The sequence below is a fragment of the Periophthalmus magnuspinnatus genome, chromosome 22 (genome assembly GCF_009829125.3).
Source record: "Periophthalmus magnuspinnatus isolate fPerMag1 chromosome 22, fPerMag1.2.pri, whole genome shotgun sequence".
NCBI classification, from domain to species: Eukaryota; Metazoa; Chordata; class Actinopteri; order Gobiiformes; family Gobiidae; genus Periophthalmus; species Periophthalmus magnuspinnatus.
This window is the reverse complement of record NC_047147.1, coordinates 14,615,435-14,640,898: the sequence shown is the minus strand read 5'-3', so window position 1 is coordinate 14,640,898 and position 25,464 is coordinate 14,615,435. Positions and strand designations below refer to the sequence as shown.

The window sequence follows — 25,464 nt, the reverse complement described above, 5'->3', positions numbered from 1 at the left end:
TTAGCTTTATGCACTAAATGGTACATTGATTGAAAGAGTCACCGCCTATATCTCATTTTGGTTTTGGCTTGAGGAAAACTTATCCTTAAAATACATTTCAAAATTATGTAACAGTTTAAAATCAAAATTATAATTTTATTATGGAAATATATCATGTATTCCATTGAATTACAGAAAATAAATTGTTCAAGCAACCTTTCTTTCTGTACTGGATTATGGAGATATAATACACATGCAGACTTCAGCCTCTGCTTTGAAACCTTTAGATGCACTTTCACTCAGCCCTTTGTTTCATAACAGGTGATGAATTTAAAACCCATCACTGTACACTTTATGAAAAAGTAATTGGCCATCACTATCTGTCAGAAGGTAACAACACTGTATAAAATGTATTTACTTCATAGGAACTACTTCAAATGCTGATGAAATATCTCTCTTGCTTGTTGAACTTTTAATACTTTAAAGCTTTTAATGCAAGATTTCATGATTGTCTATGTCTAAAAACTGCCTGCACTAGAACTGAAATGGGAAACAATAGCTTTTCGTTATTGTGCTTCCCAAACATGGAATACATTTAAAGGACATGCAAAATTGGATATATTAGTGTCACTAATACACTTTAATAATCTGGTGATAAATATTTATTTATTATGCAATCACGCCGGCACCTGTTTTTAATGTTTTAAATGGACCTATGTAGTTATTTTTATGTAGTTATTTGTATTTTGTTTTTATTTGTATTGTTGTGTATTTTAACAGGGCACTCATGAAAAAGGTAGTCTAGTCATTGGGTTCTCCCTGTATAAATAAAGATAAATGAAATTAAATTTGAAAAGTGGTGCTAGGAAACACTAATAGGAAGTCTATAGAGCACACTATTTGTCTTTGTCATGTTGTTCAGACCTTCTCCGCACATCTAACTGCCTTGGGTGTGAGGAAAATCCATACAATCATCAGTTATTCCAAAGTGCGGAGCCTCGGATTTACATAACCCATGGATTATAATAGATGGGTCATGTTAGATTGGACACATTGGTGGTTAAGAATGAGTTAGGGATTGTGTTAGTGGTCAAGCTGTATTGGGACTGGGTGGGAATGTGGACATACCAGTCGATCCAGGCTGCGTTTCTATTGTGGAAAGGATGGAAAATTTGCACAGAGAATAGTAGATACGAATGAGTTACACAACTATGACACTTGGTAAAGGACATTAAGAACAAGACTGGGTTTACTGACGATATCAACATTGTAGTTAAAGGTTACATGGTCCCATTATGGAAAACTGGACAAGAAATTGGTTTGTATGGATGAAATTGTTAACATGTTAAATATATAACTACAGAAATGGAGACTTTTCACTCTATTGCTTCTACTCATACATATAGCGCTGGTTTGGACTTCTACTTACAAAGACTCAGTATGTAGCCTTCCAAAAAAAAACAAAACACACACAATAATTATTCAAGTTATTAATATTAAATACAAGAGGAAAAAAGTGCATGCCCCCCCCCCCCCCCCCACACACACTTTCTCTACTAAAATTTAAGCCCATAACAAGTTTAGCTGTTACTATTATTTTTAAACCCCAGTTCAATCCCCATACACGACACAGAGTCATTTATATTCACTGAGCCATAGGACGATGCACCTACAGCCCCAAAGCCAATGGAATGGGGAATTTCTGCAGTAATCCACTTAAGAGTCACTGAATATGTTACAAAATACCAGGCTTTATATTGAACATGGAACAACAGTATAGTGCGTCTGATGGATACATTGGAAAAAAAAAACTCACCCCTTCGCTGTTCTGTCCACTCTTGGCCAGCATCTCCTGCAGAGCCCGCACTGACAGGGACTGCTCCAGCACAAAGGTACATATGCACAGGTCTGGAGGGACATACTAAGAAAAAGAAGAAACATAGATTTTAAATGTGCAATATACTTTGAATGCTGTGTAATATGAAAGTGTTCAAAGCAGCCAATACCGATAGCTGGTCTTTGTCTTGCTACCGTAGTCAATACCAATTTTTAGCTTTTAAAACTTATAGCAAGGCTCACAAATGTACTATAAGTTAAAGCACAGATCACAAATTAATTTCGTGAAAATAATCAAAAGTATTGTATTTATTTGAAATATTAAATCATTTGATGTTATCTTTATACTGGTAAAATTGGTATTGAATAATGGTATTGAATAATGACACCTGCAGAAATCAACAAATTGGTATTGGAATTGACGATACTGATACTGGAACCAATATGAATATCCTTATTAAACATTATAAAAGTAAAAAAGTTCTGGAGTAGTGTGTAATTAAAACTCCAGTCCAAGTCATTGAATCCTTAAAGATATGCATAAAAATAAAATGTAAAATAAAGAGTAACATATTATCAGCTGTTGTTTTCCATTATAATATTTTAAAGTATATATTTTTATATTGTACCTTAAGTTACCTTAGTAAGTTTGTTTAAATCAACACAAAGAAAATGGACAAAGATGACAGATTAAAAAAGTGAAAAATTATATTTATTTCGAATCTCTTTGAGTAAAATGTGGGTGTTTCTCCTTAGAACATGTATTTCAAAATAATTTCTGTATTTATTATGTATTTATATTGGATTATAGTTGGATAACATTTTTTCAAGCATAATCTCAAAACCATCTGTATGTAATTCGAAATTCCCTTCACACAAATACAACTTTTTGCTCAAGCCTTTTCAACAGCTCGATTACCAATACACCTGCATCTGCTCCCTCATTAACCCGGGCACCTATTACGAAAGAATCGCCATGGCAACCAGTCTCCTATCAACTCCAGTTTTGATTAAGTGCATGAAAAAAATAGTGCAACCAAAGCGAAAAACATTCCCAGATATGAGGCGTATGTTGAAATTGCTCCATAGGGGATATTTGGATTAGATGCTCACTCATAAAAACCATGCTGAGCCGAGCGTTTTCCCCCACTCCTGAAGCGAGCTTGTCTTAATTGAGTGGGCGATATTCATTAAAAGGTGCTTTAAAAATAGATTAAGTGTACTCAGGTCAGCCTGCACTTTAAAAATCCAAGTCCAACACCAGAGTTTTATGAGGGGATAATGAAAGTACAAATGCCCAAATAGAAAACCAGGCCAAAACAAAGTGCATGGGAGAAAATACAGTGACAGAATGGGGAGATAGGAGAAGTGTGAGGTATAGCTGTGAGATAAAAGATAGAAACCAAAACATCTTCGCTGGCTCTTTACTGAGCATCCAATGGTCCCAAACCGGTTCATTCAGACAGTTCTAACCTGACTGCTAACTTTGCAGAACCCACTTAGAAGCAGGCAGCTGGGATTAGAGTAAATTTAACAAAAAAAGTGTTTCAGTCGAGCCACGTTATAATTCAAGTGACTAAAGTACCTCCTCATAGCAATGTCTGTGAACTACGTGAATTATCACATTTAGAGACTAAACGTGACATTTCACAATATAAAAGTAAAGTAGTAATTTTTTGAAGTAGTTTAAATTCACTCTGTGCTCTAAAAAAGTACATCTAGACGTAATTAATCAAACATTCAGAAAAAAAAAAAATTATAATGCTATTAAGTAATTTATAATTGTGAATAAATGTAAAATTATGATGTTTCTTCTCACAATAATAGTGACACAAACACAAGTTTGAGTTTGAGGCATCCATAATCTCCTGCATTAGATTTGAATGTCCATCTGGATGGAAGATTAATGTAAGTAAATGTGAGTCACAATAACTATAAATATTATAACCTATGCACAACATTTTGCTATGGCATCGAATCTATTTGGTTGACCAGGCTAATTTAGCATAGTCACAAATCTTCTATTCTTATAGCTTACCTTATGAGGTCGGTCAGCACTCACTTTCATCCTATAGTATTGTCTATTGCAAATATATTCAGAATAGGATTAACACTAGGGATGGGACGATATTAAATTTTAGACTCACGATTATCGTGGCCAAAATAATCGCGATTAACGATATTATCGCGATAATTATTAACCTGTTAACGTTCCGACGGCCCGGGCCTACTTTACAACTTTACAGCAATGTACATACACTTCTGCGTCACCCACACAAACAATCTACACATCAAATGAAAGCTGCGGCGCTTGTCTTTCTGGATATGCAAACCATTTTCACCTGCAATCACCACAGTGCTGACAGGAAAGACGTTTTTATAGAAAAGTCACAAAGTGTGAATCTGGACTTCACTTACCATTGAGCGCTCTGGTTCTGTCAAACATCAACATATTCACACAACGTTGGTCTCATTTGTTCCGTAAAGGTCCAGAGAATATATTCCAGTCAAGAAATTATGTCCAATCTGCTGCAGGAAAGTACTCCAAATATGAAATCTGCTCCGTCACTTCTTTGCCTTTCTTTAGTCGATTTCAGGCATAATAAACTTCTGACAGCGCCAACTTTGTTCCCCAGTGCGAAACACACGTATTAGCTTGTGATTGACACCAATGTTGGCCAATAAGGTGGGGGTTGTGGGTTACTGAGACCGCACACAGCCAATGAGCAGCGGGACAGGATGACGTATCACATGCCATGGTTTTCCGTAAACAGACGTACCCGGAAGAAAATGTGTACTCCTCAATGCCATGCTGGAGAAATGGACCGGTCCTTGTTGCGCCGGAAGTGACGCAAGTGCCCGTCGACGAAGACTTAATTTTTTTAAATTAAGGCACTTTGGTGAATTGGGAAACGAGTGGATGCAGAAATGTGTGCATAATGGCGCATTTTACGCACTGTTGTTTTGCGTTTTAAACATGACGAAACAGACAAACCAAAGGGAGTACGTGATCGAGGACACTGTGGATGTTTGTACAAGTTAAACTAGAGGCATCTCGGACCTGGAGCGGTTCATGGCAAAGATTAAAGATCCCACAGTGGACTCAGGAGTAAAGGACCTTATTTTTTGATGGATTGGATGCTGTTCTCGATCGGTAAGTGTGGTTTATTCTGCTATTGACTTAATTGTACGTAAATTATACCGTGTATAATGGTTAGCTTTGCTCCTGTGCACACAGTGCGCATTCGGACCATGCGCTCTGGCACATTTGTGTTCAGCTGTATGAATTAGACTTAATTTTTCTATTGTTTAAAAGGTGTTGTTTTATTCTGCAGTTTGCATTATTGTAGGTAAAAATCTAAGATGTGCACACATTAGCGTCTCATCTGTGCGCACGGGTTAGGCGCGCACTGGGCCGTTCCTGTGGAGAGTTACGGATCAGACTTTGTTTATTGTTGATATCTGACAGAATATAGTTCAGACAGCCATAAGCACAGAAGCTACAAGTGTCATTGCTATGTCAGAGTGGGCAAACACCAGAACTAACATATAAACGTTGTATTGGAACTGGAAACATGAGGCTGTGTGATGCCGTAAAGGCGATTATAATCGTGCACAATGATCGCGATTATTAAAAAATGCCACGAACGATTAATTGCGGACCTTATTTATCGCGATTAACGATATTATCGTTTATCGTCCCATCCCTAATTAACACTGAATGAGATGAGCTTCTAACTTTTTGTAGGTGAATTTGCATACAAAACAAACCCAATATAAACCTAAAATCCTATCCATACATCATCATACAGCATGTGTCTATAGGGACTCAACCTAGCCCTACCGTCTCTCCATTGGTTCACTAACAGCTGGCCTTTGACCTCGGCTGCAAAAAGGGGGCTGTGTGAAGTGTTGAGAGCCTGAGGGGGGTTAAGGGTGTCCACTCCTGTCAGTAAGTGCACTACTAAGGCAAAAAGAGCAGGCAGCTTTATTACAACAGTACTAAAGCCTTGTACCATACCGTTTACTTTACGACCAATTGCGCAATGCGAAAAAAAAAAAAAAAAAAATTGCAGTTAAAGGTGGACTAGGTAACTTTTCCTATGGAGGGACAAATACATCTACGTCTTCAGGGAGATGTTATTGCTTCGCCTAGAATGTATGGCACTAAACTGTCTAGAAAAGTTAGGCAGTGTACCTTTTAAATTATGCATTGTGTTAGAAAATTACTCAAAATTGAACAATATTTAGACATAAAAGGTTGCACATCAATGCCAACGCCTTAGACAGTATAAGCATGTCCCCTTCAGTGAACATAGTGACAAGTAGGAGTAGCCTGGCCATATATCACAATCAACCTGCCCCTTTCAGCCTGATTGATGCCATGTTTGAACTGCAGTTTAAATCAACCACTTCCTTGCTTTATCTAGTTTTCAATCCAGTAACAAGCTTACGAAAATAAGAAATAAGGAGGAATCTAATTTAGTTCTCCCCCAAAAGTGCCATCTTGGATTTGTTGTGATTTGGTTGTTTGTGATCCCAAAGGTAGTGCACTGGCTTTTCATAAAAATGCCACACAATGAAGATGGAGTGCTGGATAGGAAGCATCCATCACATATGTCAGGGGTAATTACTGTTCAATATTGGGTGAAAGGATCAGAACCAACACATAAACAAACTGGCTTGAGTAAGAGTGTGGGAGCTGGAGTGGACAGGACAACAGAAAACATCTTAGCTAACAATGTCAATATCTTGATTCAAACTGTACTGGAATAAGAGTTGCAGAGTGGTTAGCGTTTCTGATTTTTAGCAAGAGTAAGATGGGTTTGATTCTCAATGCATGCTAACTTGCAATCTATGGAACCAGACTCTGCATGCATGCTCTATCTATGTTATTGCAGATTCTCCCTGGGCAGACTATGTTCCACTGTGAAAGACATACATATGTATCCTGTATACTGTATATATAAAGTGTTTGTCATAATAAAAAGGAAAAATAAGAATTTATATAGAATGGCAATGCACAATACATTCTACACTACATCTCACCGTTTCATTTATGTAGCTTTTATAGCCACCTCACACATGTAATATTGCAATACATCTGTGGTAATGTGGTGATTCAAAGCACACTTTTAAACACTGTCAGCTCTTCTGTGGGATTCATAATCATAGATCAAAATTAAAAGAGGATCGATGTGGACAGGCCATTAGCAGTGCAAACGAATGTCACATTAGACCTGGGAGAGGTGAGGGCATCTGTGTTTCCCTCCAGGAGCTAATCAATGACAAGTAATAGCTCTATCACTTGCGGATTTTGTGTCCTCCTGGTGAGCACGGCGAGATCATAATTTGGATCACTAATACAGAACTGAACAGTGCACCCTCCTGATTACAAACAATGCCATCTAATTCAATTGCGCTCATTAAAACTTTGCACTTAGATGCGCAGCAGATGTGTCAGCAGTTACAAGTGTGCAATAAACCTATAGCAATTACGCCAACACTTAAGAAAAACTATCCGTCAGATGCATGCAGGGGTGTCATACTGGGGAATTATCATGCTCTGGAGGTCCTGTGGAGGGCTGTTAAGAGAGAGGATGTTTACGCTCATGTGGAGAATGGGCTAAAATATGTCGCTGGGTTTCTGATTTAACAGCAGCATCTTTCAATTGGCTGGAAAAAGAAACATGCGTGTGATCATGGTTTTATAAGTCAGTGCCTTAAGGAGAGGAATTTATGTTTTGAATGTGGTGGTTTCTTGTAATCTTTAAGTTCCTCTTAAGTTTGGACATTGCTTTAAGAAGGGATCCCTGCATAATGCATATGTAACTCTGTAAAGAGTAGATTTACAAGTGACCCATAAGATAAACCTAGAGGAAGATTTTTTTTATGTTAACAAACCCTTAACATCTATGTGGTGTTAAAATACAACCTTAATATGTATATAACAGGTTAAACTACTAATTTCACTTAAATGCTGTTAACATAATTATGTTTAAGATTACTTTCATTTTTGTGGAGTTTATATAATTTTGCTCTCTGGTTGATGTGACATATGTAGAGGTGTTACGTAGCACCCAAACTGTAATCAAGGGCCACACAGAATACCAAATATACTACTAACTACCAAATAAAAATGTACTCCTTGGGCATAAAATGTCCCTGCATTTTGGAGGGAATATTGTGCATTGATGACACGGATAGAGGGATTTTATTTTTAAAACTTATTTTCAACTTTTCTTCACAAACAGAAAAACGTGAAAACCTTCATATGCACTTTTCAATATTTTGAAATGTACTGACCAAGATATACGACACTATATATAGGTGACTGGATATTTCTGTAATGGTCTCAGGCCTCTACACTGGGAATGCTTAGTCTGTGGGATGGGAGCATGTGTGGTCCCTCTTTGAAGACGAGCAGTGTTCTGTGCTCGGGCTCAGCTCTGCTGCCTGTTAGACCAAAACATCAACATTTGCTCTGGCGTTTCCATGGCGCACACCTCTCACTGAGCTAAACCTCTCATTACACAAGATCCACATTCCAGTTCACTGCCTCGTGTGACATTTGTTTGATTACAAAATAAATGTGTGAGGTAAACGTGTGAGGAAAAATAACAGACATTACATAACATAAAAAAAAAAATACTGTATTATGTTTGGTTAGTGATCTAAAACATTTATATAACGAGTCTTTGATCATTATGGACATATTTCCTATAATAAGGGCAAAATTATGATTGGTTCATTTCTGTATTTTATTTTAGTAATTCAATTATTAATTTAGTGAGTCTCACTCGCTCAGGTCACATTTTATAGAACATATTTTGTTGCACTGAATGTTCTGACACCTTTCTATGTAGCTTTCTATGTGTCTCCAGTAATTTTACATAAAGTTTTAAAATGCAACATGCCTTCCTTCATGTGCAGTAAAATCAGTTCACCCCTATTTCTCCCTGGCACCAACTGCAAACAAGAAAACATCCCAAGAATTGCAAATTTGAAGATCTTCTGACCCATTTGTTCACTGTTTGGTCATAAAATCTGTGATTGTTAATATAGTTGGTTAGTTTTTTTTCAGCCAAAACCAATATCAGATATGTGACAATTGATGACAAAATGATATAATACAATTTGTTGTACGTTTTATAGTGATTATGTAAGCAGGCACTGTAGCGTTATTACTCTTCTACCTCCTTTAGATATAGAAAAAAACTTTAAAAATGCAATATATAGATGAAAAAAGTCCCTATATCAACAATACTAATATGAGTGCTGTCATATCAACTATGCCCGATTTCCAAGAGAAAACTTTGTCTAACTGCCTTTAATGTACCAGCCAATATCATAACGAGGTAATCAATCCACTTTGTGTCAGTGATTGTTGTACTACAGTGGAGCCTTTTATTTACTTTTCTGTGGTGTATATATTGTGCTTGCCAACACACTTGCTGGCCAAAACAAGCAGCTGTCATGTGGATCGACATTTGAAGCCCAAACATCCCACGCTGCTTGTACTGCCTGTTGGAAGTCAAAGTGCTGGGTTCTTTCTGCGTTTGTCTGTGGACGTACCTTTGCCTCTGATGTGGGCTCCAGGTAGCAGAGCCGGTTGCCCAGTCCCTCGGCGGCCAGGCACAACTTGCGGTTCTCCTTCTGAATGCAGGCCACGCACTGTAGCACCACTTCATCATCCTGTCCAAAAGAAAGCACTCTTCAATCTGTGCACTTTGGGGAAATCACCACACACACACACGTATGCACACACACATACACACAAAAACTGGGTTTGCGTGCATTTTGGGGACTTTACACTGACTTACATTTTATCCTAGAGAAGCTTAAACATATGCAACTTTTTTCTGATGAAGGGTCCACCACCTGCTCTGCTTTGAATGTTCCACAGTAAGTTAAAAATGCATGTTTTTCAGGGTATTTGTAGACCAATACATGTATTAATTTAATGATATGTTGTGAAACATTTACAGACTAACCAATACCACCAGATCCTCAACTACAAACATTGTGTTGTGCACTTTTGAACCATTGTTGTTCTAGTAATAAATGAATTACATCAGTAGGACCTGATTTTGTCTACATAAATGAGGCGGGTTCCCATGATGTCAGTGTGTACAGATTTTAGCACTCACAATGTGATAAATACCTGCACACGCAACTAATATGCCCACAGCCTGTAATATACTGCATAGCCCTCCTACATGGGTTATCTGTTTTGTGTCTAGCCCGGGCTAATTGGGAGGTTTTCACAACTAAATACGATGCTCAAACACAGCGTCTCTCTGTGACTGTGGCTCTGAGCGGACCCAATCGTCTTTAGGCTATTTACCAGGCTTATGCTGCACAAATAAGGCACCAGCAATTGATCGAAGTGTCATGCAATTTAAGAGGAAATTACAAAGTAATAATAATAATAATAAAATGTTTTTGTGGGTATACAGAAGCTTCAAATCAGCTTTATGTGGTTTGGAAAATATTGTATTCATCAGGCTTAAAAAGGTCTATATTGTCAATTAAAAGTATACAGGATTAGACTGCAGATATACAAATTTTAGCAGCACAAATTGACTACTGAATTGCATGATTGGATGTTCATAATGCTTACTTAGTACATGGAAAATACAAAATATGCAGCTAAGAAGAAAAATTTGGTGTGTGTCAGTGTAGCTAGGTCCTTCCTTCAGATAGAAATAAGGCAGTGTCCACCAGTAATCTGACCAGAACTGAAGAACGTTTTCACTCCTACAAGCTTTTGTCCAGTTGACAGATTTTAATTTTTCTCTTACTATGGATCACACCTGAACGACTGAGGGATTACACAGACATGCAGTTAAGAACACTAGTTTAAGGCGAAAAAGATAGGGACCAACCAGTTAAGGCTATAGTTAGTCTGTTTTGACAGTATACTGAACATAATACTAACACCATGGTATAACATACTTTACTCACTGCATGTATTCCATAAACTCCAGGCATTTCTAAGGATGGAATAGAAAGTCTAACTCTGGTCCAAAAGGGAAACGTACTCACACTTCCCCAGTGACTGAATTACGCTACGTGTTTGAGGAGCACCATGAGAATAACTGACTCTTTATCAGTATTTATTTTCTCATCTACTACAAATGAATTGGCCTGGTACCTAACAGACACTCTGAAATTAGCAAATGAACATGAGCTAACATATTTTAAGTAGTTTATCACGGGGGCACAAAGTTTGAGCTGTACAGCTGTCCTAATGAGTATCTTGGTGCCTAATAATGAGACATGGATACTCCAAGCATAGCATTTCTGTCTTGTGATTGATTTACAATAATAATGTTACTTCGAATTGAAACAGAAAACTACAATGGCAATAATAATGTGATTTTGCCGACCTGGTAAACAGTGAAACAGACACAGTTCTTCCCGAGTGTAGCAGAGAGGTGAAAAGTGCTGATATAGGCTGCTCTGTACAAGGAGGAGGGAAATTGTGCACAATGGCCAGCTGCATTATTTAATGTGAAGGCGATTGTGCTGAGAGCAGAGAGCAGCGTGCTAGTAGTAAGAGTAAAGCACACCATTAGCTTGGGCCCTATGCATGGGAGAGGCATAAAGAAGACACCAACACATTACAGGGGGATACGGCGCAGTAACTCTTGCCGTGTTTAGTCGCATTGCAGACAAATAAGAAAAAGCCTTGGGGTGTGTAGAATGCTGCTGTGTCGCACTCTCAGGCTGACACAACGACGGGTTGTTTTGCATTGAAGAGTTTGTCCATAAAAGAATTAGAAACAGGCAGATAGGCAAAGGGTCAATAGTGCATTAAAGATAGGCTCAGTTCTGCACACATGAATATATACAGAGGAGAGAAAATCTGTACTTTTGGGTCAGATAACACAATATTAAGTCTTGCAATAATCCTTTTCTACTAAAAAAGGATAGGTTATAGTTAACAAAAGTGAGGTTAAAGGTCAGAGAATAGCTTACCTATTGAATATCATAGCCATTCCAAACACACACAAAACTTATTCAGTTTTAGTGTTGTGAAGTAAGTATCAATACTAAAAAAGTACCTTTCCTAAGTAGCTTTAGAATGCTCTTGAGCTGCATCAGAACAAGTATAAGACCACACATACCTGGACGACTGAGGGATTACACCGATATAAGACCATATAGTAAGATAAAAGAAAGTACTAGTATTTAATGTTGAAAATTACGTTCAATTGGCTAAACAAAGAGTGCTTTTTCTTATCATTGTGGTATCAGAATCGGTATTGAGTATCAAGCCTATTCCTTAGAATCAAAATTGAGTTTGAAGTTTTAGTATTGTGACAACACTATTCAGTTTACCATTTAACATTTACCTATTCTACATGTGTAAGAATGCAGTATTCCAGTTTGCAGTAGACCAGAATTAAAAGCTTCTTTAAATTCAGGGTAAATACTTTGACCCTGATGGGAAGTCCACCCATGATTGATTTGCATGTTTGAAAAAGCTGTTTTAAAGGTGCACATGTTCCCATAAATCCATGCAAGTGAATAGCAGTGATGTGCCAAATGGTTTGTGAGAGCCGGGAAGTAGTCAGGCAGATTTACATACCTACTTCCTTGGAAAATCAAGCACCCCAGCTCTTAAGTTGGGCAGTTGTATTTATGGCTGCTAAACCACTCGTATAAAGCAACAAGCCAATGTGAAAATCCTAACCTCTTTGTGAGAAATACATTCTGTTTATTATGTACAATGGTTTGAGGCTAGGGCTAACATGATCAATATTAAAATGCATTTGAACAGTGTGGATTGAACTCAAATGAACAGGCCTTGAGGTACATCATTGAGGTAGAACGTGCGTGTCATACAGATAGACAACCATATTCAGGCCATATAAGGACAGCATCAAAACCCCCTCCCTCATCGCTCACCTACACATAAGCACACAGTACATGCCTGTCTGTTGTCCCATCCATCTTTAATCAAACAGACTATAGAGTGTCCATGAGCAGGCTCCTCCTCTTCCTCCTTCACCCTCTCACTGCTATCAATCATTCATAAAGTCCTGCTCTAAGTGGTGGGAGCAGGTCTGTTAGAGAAGGCACCATGATGGATACCTCTATTTGAGATGGGTCAGCTTACACATCTGATCAAAACATCTAGGCTTTGGGGATTAAGGAGTTGTTTGTTTGTGTATAATCCATTTCAAACGGCAATTAAAATGCAGCAATTAGAAACAAGTACGGGGAGTTCAGATGTTCTTATTAACGATCAGTCTCTGTGGTGAGTGTTCGTTATCACAGCTGTTGTTGGTGCACAATATTTATCTCCACGCAACAGGCCACTGCTTTCTAAAGAAAAATGAGCATACCCACTGCCATCATCTATCCATCTATATATTGGTTTATACATTTTAGGCAAGGTCTGATGGATCTTTACAGCCAAAAGCAATAATTGTCTTGCTGCTGTGGCCGATTAACAATATATGCCCATATCCATAACACTACTTTAAAATTGATGACAGGACCCACAGATTCATCAAGAAAAATGCAGAACATCCAGACAAGCAGATGTTGAACCTTCCACCAGAAAAGTTACACAGTGCATCGAACTGTATAAAAATGGTCACAAATTAACTGTTCCCATTTGTAAAAATTAAAGTTATTAAAGTTTTTAAAAATGTGTTGTATTTGCTATATTTATCAATCCAATATCTCTGGAATGTTAACAATATATAGAAGCATCCCTGGATATTACTGTAACTAGTCCTGTCAAAATTACTATATCCACTTATGATTCAATATATGAAAGCTGAAACTATATTTTGGGATTTGAGCTTTAGAGGGGTGAAAAAGCCCCTTTTATGGCTAATTATTGGTACATTCTGCTGTTATTTGTTGCAGCTCATGTCTTTTAATGAAACTGTCTATTTAAAAATGTCTTACTGGGATTATCTTGCATTATTTAAATCTTAATTAGTGGCATAGAGTTGTTTCAATATTATCGTTTATCACAATATTCCTCTGTAGTGATATACTGTGCTTGTTATTGTGACAGGTCTAACAGTAACTGACATTAGCGTGAATAATTGTTCATCCCTAATAATTTTGTTGTTTCACTTCATGTGTTTTACTTCACCGGTTGCTCTATGATACACTGTGGAGTTCTTGTATATTTTGTCATAGAACTTTAGATTAGCTCGCCCAGACCAACAACCCCACTAATAAAGACAAATGGAGAATGCTGCCGAAAGAGATGGCATGTTGTATCCTCCTAATGCACTCTTTTTAGCAATAATTCAGCACATTTAAAAGTCTCTGACACAGATAATTGCAGAAACCAGATGTTCGAGTGAGAAAATTGTAATAAATGATACAATGCGCTTCTTGCTTTGAAAAATATCCCCAATACACAACAATGCATTTTCTGCCCTGGAGAACCAGTGATCCCGAAACAAAACAGCATCCACTCCAAAAGCCAAACTTCTCAATGCAAATCCACTTTTGAAAATGCTTTAACCACACTGTTGTGGACTGTGTTAAATCAACATTGCGGATATGTCAAAGGCACCTTCAGAATAGCTGTGATTTGTTCTATGATGTTCGCCAATTCTTTGTAGCTGTGTCCTCAAGCATTTGTCAGATCCACTGTGCATTCCAAACCGTGTGTGAGAGAGTGAGCTCCACACCATAACAATAGTGTAAAATCCCATGATCCTCTGGGGCGCTGAGTGATGGTGGAGCATATCAATGAGCAAGCTGTCACCAGAACTTGGCTATGTTTTCCTGGTGCTTTAAGCCAATCACACGCACGCTTGCAGCCATGTCATTGGTGATTGGAGCGTTTTCGCTTGGTGACAGGCATAATATGCAAACTGAAGGCTCAACCAGTAACTGACGCACTTGACCTTAAGGGATGCAGGCAAAGTCAACTGAGGTAAAACATGAAAATAGTAGAAGAAAAAGCATAACCTTCCATCTTCCACATTATGGCATTAATCTTATTCTCGGATTTACTCTATTACAGATCCTGAGTGCTTTTCATCTTCAAGGCACTCAAAACACTTTACATCAAGGAACCACACACCCATTCATACACCAGTGTACACAGACACTAGGGGGCGAGGTGGATTAAGTGTCTTGCCCAAGGACACAGCAGCTAGAATAGCACTGCTCAACCAATGATGTTTATGTCGAGAGCGGAATCTGAACCACCAAAAAAAACACACACACACAAAAAAAAAAAAAAGGGTTTGCACTTTATGGGATGCTCCAAACGCAATTTCGTTGTTCTTCTGTGACAATGACTACAAATAAATTGAAAATTGAAATTGAACCTTCACATCAATTGACAAATGCTCTACCAACTGAGCTACTGTTGCATTATTGAATAGTGTGTAGGGTCACTTTATCAAAAGATCGGACTTGTAACTTAGCCTGAAGGTTGACATACTGTGTAACATTTCAGGCAAAACAATATGGAACAGTATCTCCATGTAGACAAGTAACAGACAAGACCTTCCACCGAGAAAGTTGAATATAGCACCTGCCCTTTTGAAAACCGACAACATAAAGCTATAACAAAAAAAAGTTCTAATTCAGATGACAAATCAGTAAATCGGTAAACGTTTACTCTGCAGCCCCCAAATAGGCCGTAATGTGAATCTCTGATAACATTCCTGATGCTGGAATGTCCGTTTTTCCAGCTTTGGAACTGAAACATAAGCACACAAACATGAAACAAAACACACATCAGTAACTTCTCTCCCATCTTAAACATATTTTGTCAAACATAAACATTGCAAACAGTTGGCATTCCTACAGTTGCTAAAAGGCAATTTGAGATAAGTGCTCCCCAGAACCACCCTGAAGAGGTGTACAGTGTTCACACAGGTACAAGCCATCAGCTCAGCGTAAGAGGCTCATCCTATCACTGCAATGTACAAAACCACTTCCCCACAACATCCTTAACTACGTTTGGAGGCAGCGTAACAGCCTGCTATATGGGAGTCCCAACATTTGAAGCCAAGTCAAAGGCAATACAGAGGTAAAATGAGTTGTACTTTTTATGTTCTTAAGTCTGTGCTTTGCTCAGAGATTGAATTGCTTCACTATTTCATGTGGTGCTCCAATGCCTCCCATTGGGCTACTATTGCCAAGGCTTTCACTGTGTTACATTCAGAAAAGGCTTCACCAACACATACTAGCCTCTTATGGGAAGTGCTCTTTGAAACATGTTGAATAAGGAAGAGAAATTAAAGGTCAAGCGCTATTGGAAGATAACTTGAGTTTAATTTGAATTGTTAATTAATACTGAGTATGTTGGAATGTGGTACTGCAAGAAATAGAAGTGTAATGTATTAGGGTAAACAAGCAAAAGCTTCCCATTTAAAACAGCGGTCCACAGTGGTCAATAGAATGGATTTGAATGATATTTCTGTCTGACTCCTGCTTCTGATGCTTCTGAACCAAACCTTACACAATTATTATAATTATTCTAAATTATTATAATTATTCTAAAAATAATAATAAAATATATAATAAAATAAATCTGTCAGTTTGTCAGTTCATATTTCAATTCTTGTCGAAGCGTTTAAAATGTGAACTTTGAGTAAAACTTGGATAAAAATGCTATTATAATTTGCAATTTGATATTATTTCCAAAATTGTGCATCCCTATATACAAGCATCCAAACTGTACAAGTAAATGATATTGACAATGCAAACTAACCAACAATGACCTTGCTTATACTGACTCACACAAACCATGCTTAAATGTGTAAAGAAAGACAGAATCAGACATTTGTAGAGGCAGCTTTGCGAATCCTTCTGAAGTCCCCCTCTCTTTCAGCCTCTCTCCCATCCTCTGCAGTGCTCCCCCCTCTCTCTCTCCTGCTCTGGTCTTTGAGGTCACATTTGCTCTGTCTTGCTCCTGCTTGATCTTGTGCCAAAGAATCTGGTGAATCAACAGCAAATTGATCCAAGCGAGTGAAGCGGGCCCCCGGGAGCCAGCACTGGGAGGGTGAGGAGGGAAACTAGAGAGATTGCCTACAGTGGACTCTAGTCTTCGTCCCTGTATGACACTGTACCGTAATAAGTCTCCACCGTGAACAGGGGCCCACAGCCAGCCCCCGCATACACAGACTGGCTCTGGCTCATACAAGGATGTTTTGTAGCAAGGAGATTGATACAGGAGTTGGGCCACTGCAGAGCAAAATACAGCTGGCCAGACATCACACCCCCGACCACAGCAGTCTCCTCCACTGTCCTACACAGGTTACAAAACACAGCAACCGAGCCAAGGGGTTGAGAAACTGTGGAAAAAAGGGATTCTTGTTAAAATGTCATGAAAAAAAAAGTGTTTTTCTTGAGTAAATAAATATTATGTGTGCACTAACTTATGTGTTTGCATGTTGCTTATTAATACATAACCTCCCACACATCTAATAGGTATGCTGTCAAAACATTAGTGCATTAGTGAACCCACATTTTTTTCCAGATTGCATTATAACATATTGTCAAAATATTCTTTTTTTTAATGCTATATTAGCGTCAAAAAGTCTATTAACATGCATTTGAAACCCTTTGAAGCCTTTTGGAAGATTTTTCTAACAAATGTATAAAGTGATATTTCTGTGCTAGTGGTTAGTTTTACAGAGTTTACTTTTGTCAATATTGCCACCTCTAGCTGGCAGGCATGTTAACAATGCAGCTGCACAAGGCCAATACCTTGCTGCTTTTGTATGCAAAGGTTGAAAAAAGGTTTTAAATGCCAACAAAACGCTGCCAAAGGAGACAAATGCTTGAAACAGACAGTGAAAGGTCCTCCAACATTTTAGATTTGAAATGGAAAAAAAAAGTTCAAAAAGCCTTAGTGGAGTGCAGACTGGAGCCCGTGTTGTTCCCGTGACTAAGTGTTGCTGTGTAAATGGCAGTGTTAATGCCCATCTCAAGGCAAACTGCTGAAGCGGCTCCTCTGCGACAGAACAGAGGAGACAGAAGGAAGGGGCCCGGGACCAAGAAGAAAAGGACCAAAAGGGAAGAGCCATACACCACACAAGGCTTAGCACAAATACACATGATTAGACTGAGCGGGTCCAAAGTGACACTGTAAATGAGCGTTGACACCGGCTCTGCTGCTGCTAAGAGGGTCTGAGGATCACAGCTTCAGAGCCTGTTCTTCAATAGTGTTAATGGACCAAGGCCAGCGCCAAATGTGGAACTGCATCAGGACTGGCACAGACACAGAATAAAACAGACTTTACACTGGATCACAATGTGTGCAGTTGAAATTGGTTGAGATCAACTGTTGTTCCTTTAGCTATAATCTTCTAGAGTATGGCATAAAACGTACCTCCATATGGTTCCATATGTCTATTTTCAATCATAAAGGTGACATGCCACTGCCAGAAGGTTGCATACTGTACCTTTAACTTTATGTTTTGTAGAAATGAGTACTATGATGCACTTCATCGTAAGAGTATGTCCTTGAATTAAAAAAAATCCTTCAATATGTAGCAATGAACAGTGAAGATAAAGAGTTGAAAAAGGAAATTTGTGGAATAAACTATAACTTTTTTTTTCTCAATTTTTGGGCCTGGCCATTGATTTTAAAATATTGATACTGAGAAATATTAATTGGCCACAACAGAAAAACAAATCAGATATTGGTTGAAAAAATATTGGACCACACTGAATAACAATGACAGATTTTATATTTTAGTCGTTACAGTATACAAGGGTTTCACTGCAGGTTTTGTTCCATAGCGACTGACTAAAACACACTCTTATACAATTTACCATAAAACATTTTACACAAACAGATCTAATATACATGTTTTAGTTTGTAAATAATCAAACTGTACCTAGCCTCATCATCATAATTACTATTATCAAATTATCGTTCAATACATGGTGGATGGAACAATAATTTTTGATGTCAGTACTTATTGTGGGTACTTTTCATAGACTGTATATATAAATGGACACAGCTTACCTGCAAGCAACCACATTCCAAATGGAAAGTGACCATGGTAGCGCACTTATATTGAGAAGTTTTCACTGCTCCCTCTTTAACAACTGCAGTGAGTCTCACCATTTTGGTCTTAAAATGTTTATATCAACCTGCTCTGCATGATCCTGGTATTTTAATTTTGCCATTTTTGCGTAATTCAAGATATGAACATTAATAACAGACAAATCAGGCGACTTCTTTCCCCCAAGGTCGCTCCCACTAGCGTTAGCAACAGGTTTGATTGACAGCATTGCTAAGCGCCTGCTCCCTGCTAAATTAGCGGTGTGAGCAGGAAGGAATGTTTCTTTCAACAGCCTGGCTCCGGATTGGCTCCTTGGTTTCTATGATACTCGGGGTCGCTATGGGTGATGTCACACTCATTTAGTCCACTTCTTTATACAGTCTATGGTACTTTTTCTTTGCACAAGTGGGAAAATTTGGGCTATTTTTCTGTAATACGATGAGATTTGAGCTGTAGAAGTACATTTAGAGTCATTTTTGGAGATAATTCTGCTTTATGGTTTGGTTTCAATATTATCGTTTATCATCTATATTTACTTAAGCAATATATCGCACTTCAAAATGTGTTATTGTGACAGGCCTAACTGTGCCTGTAACTGCAATAACAAATTCCCTAGCAATTTCGTTCAGTTTTTTTTTTTTTTTTTTTCCATTTGTGCAACAGGACCCTTAAAAGTGTTACGCTGTGAAGGGTGAGACTTCTCAATTTTTATTCCTGATGTAACGATCAGTGTGGGCTAGTTATTTCATCCAGTTCAAGCGGGGACAATTTTGATTGAAAATGAAATCCTTATAACATCAGGGCAAACCAGGTCAGTGTCTCCGCCATTAAATCCACCACTCTGTAATAGAATTGAAAAGTAAATAGACGGCTCTCCCTATCTTTCCCCTACCTCCATTGCTGTCTTGCTGAGTGTCATCTGCTCCCCAACACCAAAATGTCTACCATCTAATTACCCAATCACCATCCAATCTCTTTATACAGCTGTGAGCACCGTTTGCCATATGGACCAAGGCTATTCATCTTCACCAGTGGACAACCAGATAACTTAGCGTGAAAAACAGGCACATTAAAATGACCAGGTGTACACAGCAGAAAACACATTTTGATTGGCCCACTTTAGGTTATTTGAGGAGAGGCGAATGTAGATCAAAGCAGTTGCCAAGTTTGATGGTATTAAGCCTGGAAGAAGACGCTATAAGTACAATATCTTGCAGCATTGCCTGTAACTTCCCCATGCTGGCTTAAATGCTAAGTGCTACATCAGCAACTTTGGGTTTCCACTGTCCAGGGCTGTTGAAAGGCCAAGATAGTGCAAAGGGACTCTCTAGTGGAACTTTTTTAATTGCTTGGGTAAGATTCTTCCCCTGACTATGCTGTAAGATGTAGCATACCATAGAGGTTGCTAAGGGTGGGTAGAGCAAAAGAACAACCTAGCTCTCAGTTTCTCTCATTTAGACTGCGGCAGGTTGAAGTCGGGAAAAAAGCTTTAGAGAAGTGTTGCTTTTTTCTTTTTTTTTCTTTCTTTTTTAGGAGGCACCGGGAGAGACAGAACTAACAAGTGCATTTGTAACCAAAAGAAGAAGCCATTTCTTGTGACTCAGCTTGCAGCTCTAATACAGGTTTATTTATTTATATAGAGAAAAACCCAAGGGACCCAAGTGAATGGAAATCACACTTTTACTTTCAGGTCAGGAGCAGTAGTGGGTGAGCAGGAGGAGAGGGGATAGGGGACTGCGGGTGCTTTTGTAATGCCACTGTTCAAGGGAAAATTCTATTATAAACAGGAGAGTGGTTCTTTATTGATCTTTCTGTGAGATCAGCGTATTTAAAAAAATGAAACACGTGTTATTATAACAATAGAATTCTATAAACACATTTTATGAAATATTCATGATCTCAGTGAATGCTGAACGTGAACAAACCCAGCTTTGGGTTTTAAGCAGGTTAAAGATAACTGCCAGTTACTGTAACTGCTATACTGGCACCGACCCTCAGACACACTCATAGACCGTTCACAAGGTGACTATGGTAAGACTATGGTGCTGCACAAGTCCAAAATGAATTTCCCTCTGGGTCAATAAAGTTGATGCTTCAGAAGACATCAGCCACACAGACAGATGCCTTGCATGTGGACCCCTGTCTCTCTGACCACCATCAAGCAAGTGTTCCTCTAAGACACAACAACAAGTGCTTTTTATACATAGCATGTAACCCACAGTGCTTCACACAGACAATTACAATCATTCCCTCACACTGACCCACCTATATTATAAACTGGAGAGAGTGGTATTAGACCTGCCGACATTTGGGTTAATTCACTGAACAAATATTGCTTAAATCATGTATTTGTTGGTTTAGTTATGAAAAGTAATTTTAAGTATAAGTAAGTAGTACTTCAAATAATAATGCTGTTTCATACAATATCTGAACTGAAAGGAATATGTTTGTACTATGTGTATTCCTCCCGAAATAAAATAAAGATAAAAATTAATAATAATAACTAAATCTCATGTATTTGTACAATGGAAGAAAACTTTAATAAAACCTATGAGGGTCAAACTCCTCTATTGAAAACAGAAATATTAAAGACAAAGGGCTTCAACTTCAACTTACTTACTACTTTAAAATCAACATTTATATCAGAGCTATTTGAATGAATATTACTAAAAATATTGTTATTTCAACATACACAATATTATTTAAGCATTCATTAACATAGCCACATGTTCACATACATGTAACTAGTAGACATTTACTTTTAATACAGCCCAAATGTAAAGTCAAGATACAAAAAATCCAAATGCATATTAGGACCACTCTTTTTCCCTTTCTCCTCCAAATACACTGACACAGAGCATTTTGTGAGTTATAAATACATCCAGTGTCCTTTAAAAGCTGACCGCAGTGAGACCTCTTCCCCACGAGAGAGCAGCCAATAAGGGGGACCACCACAGCTGTGAGGCCCGCACATCACAGCATCCACCAGGTGACAGGCCTGCTGATGTGCTACTGCCTCCCAGGGGAACACAGAAAACAAACCCACTCTCCAAATTTAGCAACAGGCAGATAGAACCATGTCTCACATGAGGGGTACGACAGCTTTGTGTAGGGCATTTTGCACTAGGTACAATCTGTAAAAAGTTGAGAAAGAGGCCGTTAAAAGCCCAGGGAGGTACTTTTGAAGTGTCAGCGCCTCAGTTGTTCAAAGTTGGAGGCAGCTCAACGGAGTTTCTGAGCTTGTATGGGAAAAGAATAAGAAATGTTCCAGTACGTCTCCCCATATCCAGCCGTCCTGTGGGCAGAGAAACACTCTCCACACAAGCTCGGAAAAGTTCACCCAGATATAAGATAGGTATCTGTAATTTTTAGAGTGTATACTTTCTATGCTATGAAAAGATTTCTTTGGGATGAGGTCTTTTACTACTTTTCTTCCAAAAGGGAAGAACTTAACTAATACTTAGGACTTGACCTGTCTCCATGGAGGTAGAGAAGTTTAACATCATACTGTGGAACACAGTATGATGTTAAACTTCGGAAAAGCTCGGAAAAGTTCACCCAGATATAAGATAGGTATCTGTACACAAGCTCGGAAAAGTTCACCCAGATATAAGATAGGTATCTGTAATTTTTAGAGTGTATACTTTCTATGCTATGAAAAGATTTCTTTGGGATGAGGTCTTTTACTACTTTTCTTCCAAAAGGGAAGAACTTAACTAATACTTAGGACTTGACCTGTCTCCATGGAGGTAGAGAAGTTTAACATCATACTGTGGAACACTCCGGGCAAAGTAATAAAATCTCAATGGAGACAAGCAGGTGGTAGACCATAGTCCATAGACCTTACACAAACCTTTGATCCCCGCTTCCCCTGTTTTACTCTATATCTCTGATTTAAGTTAATGCTAATGCAGACACACTTCAGAAAGATGTTTTGGCTAATGCAAATACCAAATTTTGTGTCCTTTCTTTGTTCAGCTTGCACTTTCTATCAACATACATACAGCACCATTTCCATAGACACAGTGGTATCTCTTTGTGCAACACTGTCATTTTTAATAAGAAGTCTTAATGAAATCTGTAACAGGGCATAATTAATTTTGAACACCCCAAAACCATCAGTGACCTATGATATCATACTTAGGGCCTCAGTTAATCATCCATGCACTAAACTGCTGTAGAAATTGAAAACTAGCTTGTGCAATTTCTGGACGTGTTGTGTGTTATTTACCATTGGGATGTGTGCGTATTATTTTTGCAAAATAATACTCACATTTACATATGAAAACTGTAAGACATGTAAATGAGAGCATTCAGCAAGTGCAAAAGTTTTGCTCCTGTGAGCTATTGAATTGTTGAAGTGTTGTACAAATTCATTGTTGCCCCTATTTTCAAACAATTTCACAAAGTATTTGATTTAAGTAGCATCTGATGGGCTCCATGAAAACTTACGACAGTAAGTTTAGCAGCATTATCCTTTTCACTTTGGACTTAACCCCAGCATGATGGATCATGGAAATACGTGCATGAAACCATGCACATCTGTGGCATCTATGTGGTGCAGGGACAGGGATGCAACTGTGTATTATCCAGGATGACGAGACTGGACCCCACAGTTTCTGTCCTATGTCCTTCTGCTTTAGGACATAGGACGAGCCGGGTTTGATGGCTTATGGGAGTCAGGGCCAAAGTGTCGCAGGTTTAAGAGTTTATATTTTATTACTGCTACTCTGAAAACAACATGGAATTATCTAATTTTAAAGCATTTAAAATCAATATCAACTTTTTACATATCTTGTTTGCACCTGTTTCTCCAGCATACTATATTATCACACAGTTTTTGCTCTCATAGTTGTAATAGATCTGGCAGCACCCGCTAAACAACTTTCTGCCACCTCAGATTTTGTGCATGTTGGCAAAAATGCTTGCTTTTTTCATTCACTCATAGGAGCAAAACTGTGCTGCGTCTTCTTTAGCGTCTCTGTGAGAAATTGTGTTTGCTCCACTTTCAGCGTGATTAGCTGTTTAGCAAATGAGCTTGATAAATGAGGCCCTAAGTTTTAAGGCAACTAGTGTAAATGCCTTGATGACACACAATGGCGATGCATCATCATGACTTTATTTTGCGATGGTCTGAAACTAAAAGTCGGTCTGTCTCCCCTGGAGCAGAATGCAGACATTAAGAGTTCTGTAAAAAGCTTTATTAAAGATGCAGAGAGAGACGGAACATTGGGCATAATTACACTTAACACAACAAAAACCTCAGATAGGATATCATTGTTTCTGTGGCAACCAGGGGCTGTGGTACTGCAACACTTAAGTCCCAAATCTAAATGTATGGCTTTTTGGACGCCTACTTAAATCTGCAGAGGTGGATTCTGTGCAGAGTAAACACTGGCATAGAGCTGGTGCACTGGGAGGAATTACTTACATTGAGTGAGAAAGTAGAACTAAATCTGAGGGAATTTGACAACACAGCCAACATCACCCTCAGAAAGCATGCAAATATCATCTTGTGTTGAAAGGATTTGCACTGACAAAACTACCACCAGAAAGAATTTCCGAAATGTTTAACGAACAACATCAGAAAGGATCAGGTTCAGAATTTAGAAAAATTAATTTTGATTTTTGTGTGAGATTTCCTCAAAATCCAATATCAAATATGAGGACACAAATCTTTGGAGAGAGGCCCATTCGGAAACACGTGGCAGCCAAAATGGGCTGCCAAGAAGAAACCGCAAGCCAAGTGCAGATGAAATTCAGCGATGGCCCTGTTAGATATTGAAAAGGACAGCGATTAACAAGAGACTGGTTTCTTTGTGTTCTTTTGATGCATTTCAATGGAGCACAGACCACAACCAAGGCAATACTTTTTCGAATCCAGTTTGGGCCAAAAAAGCAAACAATAATGCTTTCCAACTCAATCAAACTCAACATTTACCCTGTATGTACTGAATGTGTACTGAATATTTTTCAAAATACTTGTATATGTACTAATATTGCTCATAGAAGTGAACAGAAAAGATACAGAATGAATAAAACATTTCCAAATATATAATCATGGTAGAATTTCTGTTACTATGAAATAAATTACTTTCAACTTACTACTTTCAAAGCATGGAAACATTGTAAATTCATCAAATTAATTACTATTTAGATATTTACTGAAAAAAAAAACACATCTTTTTTTATTTCTTTTCTCAAAGTCACTATATTTACTATTAATCCCTATATTGTCATTATCACAAACTCTAGAGACATTGATTGGCCGACATATTGGGATGATTTTTCACTTATCACTTATTGCCCTTAAATCTCCAGAACAGGCCGATATTTTGTTTTGGCAAACCTGCTGCCCAAAGAATATGCATCAAGCTTTATTTGAACTTCAGAGCAAAAACTTAAATGGAGATGGGAACTTAAACCAGTTCTCTCCTCCACATGGCCCAGTCCATGACCTCACCCCAAGGCTTTGAAATTGTCTGACATTGGGCACACCCCCTCTTTTATCTGGAGCATTTGGAGACTCGGGTAAGTAGAGAATGTGGATGTGTTTAACTGAATTGTACAACTGAAATGAATAGGTTTAACCACATGAAATATCTTTAAAGTAACTTGTGTATGTGTG

General features: G+C 38.2%; 1 protein-coding gene across 1 annotated transcript in view; it reads right to left on the bottom strand.

Moving 5' to 3' along the window:
• LOC117390176 (ryanodine receptor 3-like) overlaps positions 1–25,464 on the bottom strand; it is a 109,414-nt gene that overhangs the window by 75,149 nt on the left and 8,801 nt on the right. The window contains exons 2-3 of the mRNA XM_055231285.1: positions 9,391–9,510; positions 1,796–1,900 (exon numbers count right to left, since the gene is read on the bottom strand). Coding sequence (XP_055087260.1) covers positions 1,796–1,900; positions 9,391–9,510 — 225 coding nt within the window. The remainder of the gene's footprint in view (positions 1–1,795; positions 1,901–9,390; positions 9,511–25,464) is intronic.